This window comes from Colossoma macropomum, unplaced genomic scaffold, assembly GCF_904425465.1.
Source record: "Colossoma macropomum unplaced genomic scaffold, Colossoma_macropomum, whole genome shotgun sequence".
Lineage (NCBI taxonomy): Eukaryota > Metazoa > Chordata > Actinopteri > Characiformes > Serrasalmidae > Colossoma > Colossoma macropomum.
Window position 1 is genome coordinate 510,703 of NW_023494800.1, and position 15,028 is coordinate 525,730.

A 15,028-nucleotide genomic window follows, 5' to 3' on the forward strand; every position below is an offset into this window, starting at 1 on the left:
GGCCTAACGAGTCGGTTTGTGATTAACTGCTTTGTGATGTTGAAATGATCTCATAACTCTCAGTGAAGCTCATCAGATGTTCCTCTTGTGTTCTCCCAGGGGTTCGGTAAACAAGTTGATGTGTCTTACATCGCCAAGCATTACAACATGAGCAAGAGCAAAGTGGACAACCAGTTCTACAGCGTGGAAGTAGGAGATTCCACCTTCACGGTTCTCAAACGGTACCAGAACCTCAAGCCCATCGGTTCTGGGGCTCAGGGAATAGTGTGGTGAGTACACCTGTAGCTGCAATACATCACAACACGGTAAAGCTCAGAGACCAATGGTAATTTAGAACCATGGGCTCTGTTTTGAACCATGTTCTGCTTAAATGGTTCTCTGCATGGTGAAATGGTTCTTCAGATGGATGGAGAATGTGTTGTATGTGGTTCTATATAGCACCACAAAAAGGTTGTTCTATTAGTCTGAAGAACCATTCCACAGTGCAAAGAACCATTAAAGCATGAAATGGTTCAAGACAGAACCCATGGTTCTAAACGGAACCATTGCCTTTATTAAAGAACCTTCTAAGAGCCATCTTTTTAAAGTATATATTTACACAGAAGTCTCAACAACTAAATATGATCAGATGTTTCAGTTTTAGTGTTTAGTGCTGTGAAAGCTGTAAGTGCTGTTTATCTGAAGGAGCAGTTTTGGTGTCTACCAGGTCTTCCAGGTGGTTGTTAGGAGCCCCATTTTCTCTGGAGGTTGTGATCAGTTTGGGAGACTCAGACTGGACAGGGGACAGTGTGGTGGTGTTTTAACTAAAGAAGGATTTGAATGTTTAGGGTATGAGAGTGGAGGCCCTGAGCTTTAGAACACCGTTTGAAAGTAAGAAAAACAGAAAAACTGGACAGATGACAGCGAACGTACATCATCAGGTACTCGGCCTGTGTTCTCCACCCAGTCGCTCAGCAGCTGTTCTCCAGCTCTGAGTGCTGTACAGCTCTGTGTCTCTCTGTGACAGGACAAATCTGGCTGACTGAGTCTTTGAAGACGTCCATCCTGTCAAGATCTGAGCCATGTCTCTCTCTCTCTCTCTCTACTTTATCTCTCTCTCTCCCTCTCCTTCTACTCCCTCTCCCTGATCTACACCATCACACTAACAGCTGGATTATCACAGTAAACACCCCACCACAGAGAGAGAGAGCGAGAGATGTAGAGAGAGAGAGAAAGAAAGAGAGCTAGACAGAGAGAGAGAGGAGGGTGAAAGAGAGAGTGAAAGAGAGAGAGAGAGAGAGTGAAAAAGACAGAGAGAGAGTGAAAAAGACAGTGTAAAAGAAAGAGAGAGAAAAAAAGAAGGAAAGAGGTAGAGAGAGAGTGAAAAAGAAAGAGAGAGAAAAAAAGAAGGAAAGAGGTAGAGAGAGAGTGAAAAAGAAAGAGAGAGAGAAAAAGAAGGAAAGAGGTAGAGAGAGAGTGAAAAAGACAGAGAGAGAGAAAAAGAAGGAAAGAGGTAGAGAGAGAGTGAAAAAGAAAGAGAGAAAAAAAGAAGGAAAGAGGTAGAGAGAGAGTGAAAAAGACAGAGAGAGAGAGATGAAGGATTTCAGTGACTGGTGGAGCTGCTGAACTGCGTTACTGATACAGAAACGTTCTCAGGGCTGTAAACATCTGGAACACTGCAGAACTGCCTCAGAACTCTGACCATTCACCATCACACACAGATACACGTATTGATTAGGGCTGTGAAATGACTGAAATAATGAATTGTGATCAGTTAACTGTGATTTATCACATTTGACTTACCCGCTCATATTTGATCTAAAGAGAGATTTGTGGACAAAATAAGCTTCTTCAGAATGTTTTCATCACCTTCAGTAATCCTGTAACGCTGCTTTAACTGTGTGAACGCAGAAGAATGTAGTATATACAGTCAATCAGCATATACATCATATATATATATATATATATATATATAGTATGTATTATCAATCAGTGTATATATCATATATTCATATATACAGTGAGTGTAGTGAGTGTATGTGTATATATAATGTATATACTAGTTTTCTGCTTCTCCAGAGCTCCACACCCCTAAATCTGCTAGATCTGCTTGTTTGTTTTCAGCCTGTGTTTAGCAGCAACATGCACATTATGTAAGGCCTTACGCAAGAACACGACTGCATCTTTAACACGGGGCTGTCAGACGCCTGAAGTGTGAGAGTGACAATCACTACAGCAGCGCTGAGGGTCCTGCTCTTCATCTGTACAGCAGCAGGTTTCTGTAGGACTGACGCCTGCAGAGAGTTCAGCAAGGAAAGGAATGAGGAAACCAAGAAAAGGAATATGGAGAGAATTGAAAAAAGGAATATAGGAAAAATCGAAAATGGAACATGGAGAGAATTTGATAAAGGCATATAGGGAGAATTGAAAAAAGGTGTATATGGAGGATTGAAAATGGAATATGGCAAGAATTATGAATATGGGAGAGTTAAAAATGGAGTATGTGTTGCTGGAGTATATACTCTGTTTGGCAACCCACTCTGTTTATAGACCTTGAAGACGTGAAGTTAGAGCCGACTGCTCGTCTGCTGCCACATGGATAGAATTAAGAGCAGGACTACAGGGAACAGAAGGAGGATTGATAAAGCAATATGGGGAGCGCTAAGAAAGAACTTAGAAGGGGACCTAAACACAGGATATTATGAGGATTGAACAGAGGAATATGGAGATGACTGAAGAAGGGATGTGTGCAGGAATGAGAGAGGGATCCGGCGGAGCTGGAGAAGGGATCTGTGGATCTGTGTGAGCTCTTGTGCTGTGATCATTTCAGTGTCAGATTAATTTGATGAGGTCGTGTTTAATTTCCCTGGTGCTGTCGCACACACAGCTACTGCCCACTCAGCTGTCCACTCATCAGCACACACGGCTACAGCACCCGGGATCCGCGCTGAGTGTCCAGTTTATTAGGTACACCTGTCAATCATTGGCCATTTTATCAGGTATACGCACCACTGTAGCCCACCTGTCACCACTCAGTTTACCAGCCCCCTCTTCCAGAATTATTATAGTTGTGAAATTTTCATTAGTTATTTTTATTTAGTTTTGCATTTTGGTTTTTGATTCCAGTTTAGTTTCAGTCGGTTTTAAGGAAGCGTTAATAGTTTTAGTTTAGTTTTTATTTAGTGTTTCAGTTTTAGTTGTCAGTATTATGATGGACGCTGTGAAAGCAGGTATTTGATAAGTGATGAATAAAATGAACACAGCAGCTCGATTTCAGCTTTACTTAAAGACCAAACACACAAACACACTTCTAAGCTCTCATTACCACTGAAAAAACTAAAACTTAAGCTGAAAACTATTTTTTTTCTCAGTAATTTCATTTCATTTTAGCTAGTTTTGCAGTGGACATTATGGTTCTGATTTAGTGTTTATTTTTATTGCTGTTAATTAAGGACATTTTTTCATGGCTAATTTTCAGTTTAGTAATAGTTTTAGTAAATGTCTTTTTAGACATTTACTAAAAGATAAGCGTGTGTCATATATATTGTCAATTTACATTGTGTGAATTTGATTTTTTGCTGAACTGTCACTTTAAGGGAACAGCTTAGGGAGCTTCATTGAGGAGGAAGGAAGACAAACCAGTTTAAGACCACATTCACGGATTTGTTTACTTTCCAGCTCTATTTTTCTGATTGGTTTCTGTTTTAGTGTGACAGCATCCTGTAGTGTAGACCCCCGTCCCCCAAACCACCCCCCCAAACCCATATATTTCCAGGTAAAACTCAGAAGACTCGTGTAGGTTCACTGGTGGTTTTGGATAGTAAATAAAATGTGATAGTAAAATGGGATAGTAAAAACAAATGTAATTAGTGTTGTAGTCATGGCGACCCCTTGTTCCTATCACCACCACTGTAAAAACAGCCCGATTTAAAGTCATAGTTTTGTGGTCATGAGAACCGAGTTACACATATCCATATACACATCAGTTAAGCCCCACCCACTCAGACTGAAGTTATAAAGGGGTGTTTCAGCCCAGACTATTGTGGGCTATTGTGTAAATTTGGTTTTTCACCAGACTATCACTTTAAGGGAACAGCTTAGGGAGCTTTATTGGGGAGGAAAACAAAAGGAAGAGGAACCAATTTAAGGCCACATTCACAGATTTGTTTACTTTCCAGCTCTATTTTTCTGGTTGGATTTGTGTTTTAGTGTGACAGCGTCCTGTAGTGGAGACCCCCCGTCCCCCCAGACAGCAACAGCATAATGACCTACGCAGTCAAACACACGAGCGTGACATCATTTTTGACACACACTCTCTCACTCTCTCACTCTCTCCCTCTCTCTCTCTCTCTCTGATGGGTCGCTGTGGCTGCCGAAGCAAAAATAAATAAATAACCGAATGAAATCCTGACATCTCTCTGGAATATTCTGCTGTTTCCATGGACACAGGAGAGTCCCTCTCCGAAGACAAGCGTCTGTTTTGCGAGCTGTCTTTCTGACTGTGTTAAACAGCGGATGCTTAGTTTATCCTTAGTTTTATTTCATTAACCCTGCATGGTTTGAAAATAGCAGCTGTATAATTGAGCAGGTAATTGTTTCACTTCAGTGACACATGAACAGCTTTGGATTTAGACCTGGCAGAAGTACAAAAGGCTTTTTTGTACGAATGAGAACGAGTACAGTCATGAATTTGTCTTCTGACCTGCTGAAATTGATCAGTGAATGAACATATATCAGCATACACTCACTTTATAAGCTACATCTACCTTGTATCTACACTTACTGCCCATTTAATCAGGTCCACTTAACATAGACTGTACTGTACAAAAGAGACCACGCTTCATTTATTTTAGGCAACATTATGTAACGAGTTTACCTTAAAAATTCAGCCTCAAAATCATTTTGATGCTACACTTATATTAGTGAGAGCGGCGTCTCTGTTGTTGCCACTCCGGGCTGGAATTCCTGCTATAGCGCTATGTAACTTTGGAGGAGCAGCACCAGAACCTCTCGCCGAACTGGGTAGCGCTTTACGGCACCACGTCACACCAACAACTCAGCAGCTACAAGAAGAAGCAGCTCGGTATTCCCAGAATGGACATCACGGCAGAGGCTAAGAAGAGACTGAAGACGACGCTGTCGGAGAATATCGGACTGGCTTTTACTCATTAGCGATTCTGTCCTGACGTTAGCTGTAGTGATCCGTTTCACAGCTAACGAGAAAACAATGAAAATCTGACCGCAGTGTTCATCCCTGCCAGTGTTGTATATGAAACACTGCCCTGTAGTCTGTAACCTTGTCTGTGTTGTCCCGTCTCAGAGTTCTGTAGTTTTTCCGGATGCCGAAGGTCGTCTAACCTCATTCCCATTTCAGGCAAACATGCAAAAAAATAAATTCATCTCACGCCAAAAAGTTTTGCTCAGTCTGTCAATCTGACGCCAAATAAGCCTTGAAAGTTTGAACCTCCTGTAATAAAATCCTGTAATGTTTCTCTTTCTTGTAAGTCGACAAACTTATTTCTCCTCTGATGTTCTTTGCTGGTGCTATGCTGAATTCCGACTCCGCGACAGAATCCGACTCCCCTTCGTGTGCACACAGACATATGAATACTGCAGATTTACATATAGAAACACTCGAAATCACCAGTGTAATCTGTGGCCTCCACAGGCAAAGGGGAGTCGGATTCTGTGTCCTTCAGTTCAGCACATTTACAGCTGTCCATAAGGGGGCGCTCACAGTGCGATTTGTATCTACGACAGTGGTGTAAAGGTAAAATACACTCTGCAACTGTAGGGGGAGCCAAAGAGCAAAAAAATACCAGTTCTCGCATAATTCTGCTTTAATTTCCTCTATAAACAGCACAAGTTACTATAAAGAAGCCTCAGCAGCTAAATCTGCTCTCAGCTGTGTGAGTCAGTGAGTCACTCTTTCCCTTTATTCCAGCTTCCATTCTGTTCAGGAGACTCACTTTCAGTTCCTCAAAGAATCTGCAGACACACCTCCAAAGTTCAGTCTTAGAAGCTGGTTGATGATTTTCTGAAGTAATCAAACACATTCAGTGGTGTTGAGGTCTGGACTCTGGGGTGGTCAGTCCATCGTTCAGCTTCTTTGTTTGATGTGTCCGTCTCCTTTTCTCAGTGAGGTTCTTCTTGATCAGCTACACATCCTTTCAGACCCACAGCGCTGAGTCGTCTTCTCGCAGTGGAAGGATGGACAGAAACACCTGTGGATGTTTTCAGATCTGAAGCAGCTTGATTTTCTCCTCTCTCTCAGAGATGAAAGCTTTAAGTGCTGTTTATCTGCTGGGGGCAGTTTGGGGGTCGACCAGGTCTTCCAGGTGGCTGTTAGGAATCACATTTTTCCTGTAGATTTTAATCCATTTTTGAACTCCAGGTTTGGAAGCTCACTTATTTTCACTTTGACTTCCTCCTTTCTTATGCAGGTGGACTATCTAATCTCCTAACAAATATCTCTGAAAAATTAATAACTTGTACTTAATGGCTGTTTTGACTGGGAACTAAATAAAGGGTGGTCTCTGACTTTTGAACAGCGCTGTATATGGTAAATGGACTTAATAATTGGACAATGAGTGTAGATACCAAGGTCAGTGCACCTAGTAAAGTGGACAGTGAGTGCATGTGGGTCATTTTACTGAATTAGTTCAAAAGCTTTTTAAAAAAAATGAAGTATTCAAATCTTAGACATTTACAAGGATTATATTCTGGTCTGTTTAAACCCAAGACATTAACAGAGATATTAATAAGCTACATATATCAAAAATCATCATGTATAGGGGACTTTTTGTTGGGAGGAGTCTGTCACAAACCCTAACCCCTAAACTTACACCTCTGAAAATAATACTTAAAATTCTTTTGGTGTTTTTTTTTTAATAATTTCTCTTTTCTTGTAAAGTGAATTTGTAAGAATTATCATTAGTTTAATTTTTAAATAAAAACAAAAAGTGCTCATGTCACTACCAAAACACACAGTTTCAGTCTGTGGGTGGAGCCTTATTTTAGCCACGCCCCTGCATTTTAGAGCAGGAAGTGAGGCTGCATCCCTGTCCCTCATGGCCACATGGTGAGCAGGTAGATCCCATTGTTTTGAAGTAAATGTGTCCCAAAGTCTGAAAATCAGTGTGGAACATTAAGAATCGCCATATTTTCTGCAGTTCAGCACTTTTTAGTGTTTTAATGTAAAATATGATGATTTTCTGTGTGAACAGCTGTTCAAAGCTGTGTTTGCTGGTCTGTACTGGCTGAGAAACAGTCACTACTGAAACAGACACTACTGAAACAGACACTACTGAAACAGTCACTACTGAAACGGACACTACTGAAACGGACACTACTGAAACAGACACTACTGAAACAGTCACTACTGAAACAGACACTACTGAAACAGTCACTATTGAGACAGTCACTACTGAAACAGACACTACTGAAACAGACAATACTGAGACAGTCACTACTGAAACAGACACTACTGAAACAGACACTACTAAAACAGACACTACTGAAACAGTCACTACTGAAACAGTCACTATTGAGACAGTCACTACTGAAACAGACACTACTGAAACAGACACTACTGAAACAGTCACTATTGAGACAGTCACTACTGAAACAGACACTACTGAAACAGTCACTATTGAGACAGTCACTACTGAAACAGTCACTACTGAAACAGACACTACTGAAACAGTCACTATTGAGACAGTCACTACTGAAACAGACACTACTGAAACAGACACTACTGAAACAGACAATACTGAGACAGTCACTACTGAAACAGACACTACCGAAACAGACACTACTAAAACAGACACTACTGAGACAGTCACTACTGAAACAGACACTACCGAAACAGACACTACTAAAACAGACACTACTGAGACAGACACTACTGAGACAGACACTACTGAGACAGTCACTACTGAAACAGTCACTACTGAAACAGTCACTACTGAAACGGACACTACTGAAACGGACACTACTGAAACAGTCACTACTGAAACAGACACTACTGAAACAGTCACTATTGAGACAGTCACTACTGAAACAGACACTACTGAAACAGACACTACTGAAACAGACAATACTGAGACAGTCACTACTGAAACAGACACTACTGAAACAGACACTACTAAAACAGACACTACTGAAACAGACACTACTGAAACAGTCACTATAGAAACAGACACTACTGAGACAGTCACTACTGAAACAGACACTACTGAAACAGACACTACTGAAACAGACACTACTGAGACAGTCACTACTGAAACAGACACTACTGAAACAGTCACTACTGAGACAGTCACTACTGAGACAGACACTACTGAGACAGACACTACTGACACATTTGGTACAGTCTGGTAGATTTATGATTGTTTTGGAATGTTGAATCATTAGTTTTAATAAAATAATCATAATTAAGGTTTAGAGTCACTCAGAGCAAAAGGGTTTCTGGCTGAAGTCTGAGATCAGTTAAAAGTCCTAAATGTGACTCTGAACCAGCTCAGTAGAATCATCTATATTGGTTTGTGCCAGCAGAATCCTGCATTAGTGATTCCCGCAGCTTCAGCCATCTGCTGCCTCAGCCTGCGGTGCCTGCTGTAGGTAGAGTAGATCACCCTGCAGTATGTGATCTATAGGCGACGTGAGCCAAACTCTGAACGGCAGTGAAGTGCCAGAGGGTCATTCTGAACAGGACTCACAGCTCTGTGTTCAGAACAATCGTCTCACATTATGCTGGACAACCTGTAGACGCTGACTGTGTCTCGATTCACTCACTGGTTCCGTATGTAGTGAATCACAGAGTAAATAGGAATCCGGGCGCTGGCTCCGTCCCTGGAGGGGAACACTGGGACACTGATGACTCAATTACGTGTGACACGGATGTGAAATCAGAACACCGACCCAGTACCAACACCATCGACTGGGAAGCTGATCCGCTGCGCTGAGCTCAGATTGTGAATTTTAGGTTGAAATATTCTAGTTTTCTTCACAAACATTCTCGTTTTGTTTACACCGAGACCAGGTCCAGCCGTGTGTCGGTCACACACAGCAGTGTCTAATGCAGCCAAGCCTTCCTTCAGGTCATTAACACCACTAGCATAATTGCTAATTCCATTAGCATTGTTAGCATCAAGCCAGTCATGGTTCAGTTTATAGCAGCCTTAGCTACAAATTAGTCACCTACAACTGAACAGACATTCGCATCTGATCCTCTTTGTAAAGATTTAGACTTAAAGTCTGTGACTGAATATTTCCGAATGGGCCTAGTTAGCCTGTTAGCTACAGTCTGTTAGCAGGTCAGGCTACTTTAATATCATGCTTTGTTCATAAAATGAATAAATAAAGTGTAATACTGGTGAAATACAGCATGTTCTATTGTGTTATTATGCTAAATATACTGTGTGATATATTGTAGGTAGTTAGTGGCAAACATTAACATAAAAGCACATAAGTAACGTTAAATCAGGAACTAATGCAGCTGGTTAGCTAAGCAGGATGCTATGAACATTTCTGTTAGCAGAAAACTGGTAATGATTATAAACGGTGCTAAAGTGTCCTGCTAGACCAAAACTCTTATTGTTGGTGAGCTTATTTGTATTACTGTAAAGCAGTGAACAGTCAGTGCTCACTGGTTTTTACGGTGAGGGAATGAAAGTTACAGTGCACTGCAGGCCTGGGTGATTGGGCGATGTAATAGAATATCATCGATGGTGGACAAGTAACCCGACTGCGATGTATATAGAGCAAGTAAGTATTACAGAGGACTAGTTTACCTATAGAGAAAGAGATAGAGAGAGAAAGAGAGAGAGAGATAGAGAGAGAAAGAGAGAGATAGAGAGAGAGAGAGATAGAGAGAGAAAGAGAGAGAGAGAGAGAGAGAGAGAGAGAGAGAGAGAGAGAGAGAGAAGGGGGTTTGTTAAGAAACTGCTACACACTGTAATGCTGGCTTTACTACATAGATTCTCCTTAATTTACTTTACGTGAATGGAATCTAAATGAATGCTGATGTGCTTTGGATCTTCAGCTCTCCTCAAAGTGACTCGCTGCAGTAAAAAACAAGCTAAAATGATAGTGTAGTTAGTGTAGTGCAGCTACGTTAACTCTAACCTGGAGAGAAAGTTCCTCTGATCCTCGTCTACGGCTGGTGTTCAGTATTTTCTGTACAGATTAAGTGCTGAGTTATGAAAACATCTCTGAAACGACAGAAAACACCTTGGTTTTACGTGGAAAGCATGTGGGCACGGCTTTGGAAATCACTTGCAGTCTGAGGTTTTTCCAACAGGGAGCGCTGTTAGCATGCAAGCCACTATGAATCTGCAGCAGAAGAAGCCCATGAATACACATATCTGCAGTAACGTTTATTATAATGACAGATGAAGTAGCTCTCAAAAGATGTTGGGCTACTCAGTATCGTGTTATTTACTATGTGAAGAGTTTTATTAAAACAGGTAATATTAAAAAAAAAACATATAGACTAAAACAGAATAGAAAGTAGGTCAAAGTTGCTGTGGACTGCACGTATTAATAATCGCAATTTTTAACTAGAAAATATCATGCTAATTATTTTTAGATATCGCCCCGGCTTCGCGTACCCGAATGATTTTTGGCGAAGATGCTGCCTTCAAGACTTGATTTGTGTTCAGATGTTTTCGGTTGATAACGAGACACACTGGAAATAATATTTTTGGTTTACTTCGTTTTTCATTAAAGAGAGTCTGAGTAATGTTTTTATGCAGTTAGATGAATCACTGATCGTGCCTATATCTGTAGCTTTAGCCTGCAGTGTTAAAGTTGTGGCTGATTAATAACTGAAATACAGCCAGTTTATCTGCAGCTATCATTACTTTTTTGTTGAAACGCCCCCAACTCGGAAACTCGGGGCTCATTGGACAATCAGAGTACTAGTAAATACAACATCGTGGTGGTGTTCATGTACATTTGCTGTATAAATCTGATCTGACATGATCTGAAGGCAGCACGAGGCCCATTCCCTGACTACTGAACCAGGGAGCTGTTTAAGACACACCCACTGAGAGGCTCTGATGTCAGGTCAGCTCCTTCTACCTGGATTCTGACCTTAAAGGCAAAATAACTGACGCTATTTTTCTTTCTTACCCCAAATGTAGTTTATCAGCCGAGACATGTTTGGCGTCTGAAGTTTGCTTATTTAGTTTTAGCACTGAAGCTACGAGGCTAATGTCGCTAACAAGTAATGGAAGCTTGTCTCAGTTGCTTTACACTGTTGTTAAGTCCTCTCAAGTCATTAGGTTTTATTTTTATTTATTCCTTTTTTTTACTTTGGTTTTCAAATGTCAGCTGAGTTGTGGGTTAGTTTAGTTTTAACCTGGTTTTTAGTGTTGTGGAAAGTATTGTCTCAGAAACCAGAGCATAATTCTGCTTTTTCTTCTTCTGAGTTAAGCAGTGCCAAGTTAGCACCTCAGTAGTCTATACTCAGTTAGGTTCCAGCTTTACTCATATTTAAGGCACTTTAACCCTGATACAAACCCAATTCAGCAGTGCTGCTGGAGTGTCCACTCACTGTCCACTCTATTAGACACTCCTACCTTGTCAGTCCACCTTGTAGATGTGAAGTCAGAGACGATAGCTCATCTGCTGCTGCACAGTTTGTGTTGGTCATCCTCTAGTCCTTCATCAGTGGTCACAGGACGCTGCCCACAGGACGCTGTTGGCTGGATATTTTTGGTTGGTGGACTATTCTCAGTCCAGCAGTGACACTGAGGGGTTTAAAAACTCCAGCAGCACTGCTGTGTCTGATCCACTCAGACCAGCGCAACACACACTAACACATCACCACCATGTCAGTGTTACTGCAGTGCTGAGAATGACCCACCACCCAAATAGTACCTGCTCTGTGAGGGTCCATGGGGGTCCTGACCACTGAAGAACAGGGTAACAAAGTATGCAGAGAAACAGATGGACTACAGTCTGTAAGTGCAGAACTACAGAGTGAAACTATACGGTCAGTATTTTAATGTTATGGTTATATGGTATTTTAATGCTGGTTGGTGTGTGCATGTATAGGAGTGACAGCACAGACATACCCAATAATGGAAGTCTGGTTCGTCTTTGAACAAAAGCAATTAGACTAAGATTGATTTTTCTCAGTAAAGCTGTACATACTGTACCAGCCAGACATAACAATGGCTGACGAAACGCTGCACGACAGTAGAAAAACACTCAGTAAGCCAAAGAACACCCATTAGCCGTTAACAGACTAGTAAGTGACCCTGACTTTTTTGCTGTAGAACAAGCTGTTTGGACGTGTTGGAGGCGAGCAGTCTCTAAACAAAGGTCACCGAAGGAATGAATTCATCAGTAATGTTCTTTCCTAACCGCCGGCTTTAATGTCACCTCTCTCCAGCCGTGAGTCCGGACCGGAGCAGAGACAGATGTTCTTTAGCCTAAAAGGTCTTTCTGCTGGTTTTAACCTCAGCACTGCTTTCAGAAACACCTCTTTAGTGTGTCATGCGGCTCGACAGCCCTCAACAAGACCATTCCAGTCCAGGCACCTGGTCCTCCGTCAGCAGGATTATACACTGCATATCAGTCACTCACAGTTACACTGCAAAGGCCAGGCTTGCTTATATAGCGTGATAGCTCAGTGTGTGAGCTTAATGTGTTTTTATTATGTTAAATAGCTTAAATAATAGAAATATTCGAAAAGAAAAAACTTGTAGGTAAGTTGTTGCCATATGGTAACAATGCACAACTATGAAGAGTACCATAAAATCCAATTTTTCCTCAAAAAATGTAGCGAATTTAATTGAAAACAAAACAAATTACAAACAAAACTCATACTTAGTGAAATGTTTACACAGTTAATAATAATAATAATAATAATAATTTGTTATTTGGAATGTATAGTAATAATACACACATCGTAATAAGATACATAAATTACTTATGCATATAATTGGATACGTTCTTTTAATTTTTCTGATCAAAAACAAATTTATTTCCTATAAATGTACACAAAAGTGAACCAACGTATTTTTAGTTGGGATATCGCAATTTGTTCTGATTTTCAGTGGTTGTAATTTATATTCCAGATAATATGTTACAGTTACAAAATTCTGAAATCAGTCTGAAATTACAAAATATAAATAAAATCATGTGTTTTATCTTTCAAATGTAATCAAAAGTTGTAAATGTCTCAGAGTAGCCTAGTGCTGTGTAAGTCAATTTCAGTCCAGTAGGTTAAATGTACACAGATCACTTCCGTTTTCGCATATAGGAGCCATATGGCAGCAAATTCATTTTACCATTTTACAAAAGATTGATTAATCTAAACTGGTTTAAATGATGAAAACTAAGTTAATTCATTGAGTTAACTTACCCCAGATAGTATTTCTTTTAAGTAATAAGTCTATATATTGAACAGTTAGTCAACCTGGGAAGCCCTCAGGTCATGACCTTCTCAGTGTCCATAGAAAAAAAAAGTGCAAAAATTATTTCCTGGTCATATGATATCATCAAGTATCTGTCCTTTCAAAGTAAAAGACATTTTTTCCACAATTAAACAGAAAATCATGAATTTTATTTGACTGCCTTTTAGTAAAATTGAGATAAAGTACTTGTTGCCATATGGCGACACCCTGCAATAGAGGGTTACACAGACCAGGCTTGCTCATATAGTGTATGAAGTCACATCAGCCCTATTAACACTTACAAGGCCAGTTTTATTATTGTTGATGCAATTTCAATGTAATTACATACACAGTTACGTTTACATTTGACTTACATTCTTTATTACCAGCAGATGACAAATGCATAACAAAGCAAGACTGTACACTGCAGTAACTTATCAAATGTAAGTTATGATAAATTTCTCCACAGGATGAGCAAAGAATGGGAGGTAATGTCTACAGACTCCCAATTAAAGCTGTAGAGGTCTGGAATTTTGTTCCAAACCTGACCCAAACGACTGAAACCTGTCTGATCCCAACTGTAGCCCAATACAATTCTATCCAATTCCGACTGTAACCCGGCAGAATTCTGTCTGAATGTGAGTGAAGCCTGGATCACCAACAAATATCTGAAAAATGATCCCAACTCGACCAAACCCTGAACGTGAACATTCAGGTCCCCTTGAGTTTGGCCAAATATTGTAAGCTCCAATGTGAACTGTGAAGCCTATTCTTGCGTTTCGTGTGATGTCACACTGTATAGTCACCACCATTTTGAGGGCCGAATCAGGGAGTGACTGCGCTGCACGACGCCTTCAATCTGCTGTGCTTTTTGAATGATTCACCTGTAAGACGCGACAGAAGCCGAGAGACACACAGACCTTTAATTCAGTGTTTTCTCTCCAGGCTTGGAGCCGCTGCACTGTACAGTTTAGTGTTTCACTGCTGTTCACCTCGTTCAGCTCCAGAAGGGATTAATTAGCTAATAATATCAGGTATTTTAACCAGGAAACCACAGTTCTGCAGTGCAGGGGTTTCAGGACTGGAGCTGAACTCTGAACTAACTGAACTAGCAAACTTACAGAATCACGTCTGTCGAAACACAACGTCGTTTTCCGACCCACAACATTCAGTCTGATATTTAACGATTATGTTTCTCCATTCAAACGTCATTTAAATCAGAAACAGAGAGTGAAGTTATACCGGCTGTCTGCAGCTCCGCTAGGGGGCGACTGTTCATCTCTCGGCTGGTAACATCAGCTAAAGTTATCTAAAGGCCAGCATTGATCTCATCTGTGTTAATCAGCTGATGTCGTTACCCTCCTATGATGACAGAGTGTATCTCCTCTTTATGAACACTATGGGATCCTTTACCCACCCTGCCGTGAGGAGCCGGTGGGCTTCTGTGCTTTGAGAGACTCTCCAGATTAGGGAGAGGGGCTGAGTATGAGATCAATATAAATGTAACCTTCTGCCAGTTTGAGTGGATCGCAGCCTATTTTGTCGACTTTGTCGAGGTAACGTTTTTCTCTTGCACAGTAAGGAGAGTAATTTTAACCGTCTTTCACCTCTAGTTACGCTCGTGTGGAGCAGCGAAGCCA

General features: G+C 40.8%; 1 protein-coding gene across 6 annotated transcripts in view; it reads left to right on the forward strand.

The window, feature by feature from the left end:
• mapk10 (mitogen-activated protein kinase 10) overlaps positions 1-15,028 on the forward strand; it is a 145,239-nt gene that overhangs the window by 69,095 nt on the left and 61,116 nt on the right. For all 6 annotated transcript variants that reach the window (XM_036588114.1, XM_036588120.1, XM_036588119.1 and 3 more), the window contains exon 3: positions 100-269. In XM_036588114.1, the coding sequence (XP_036444007.1) occupies positions 100-269 (170 nt within the window). The remainder of the gene's footprint in view (positions 1-99; positions 270-15,028) is intronic.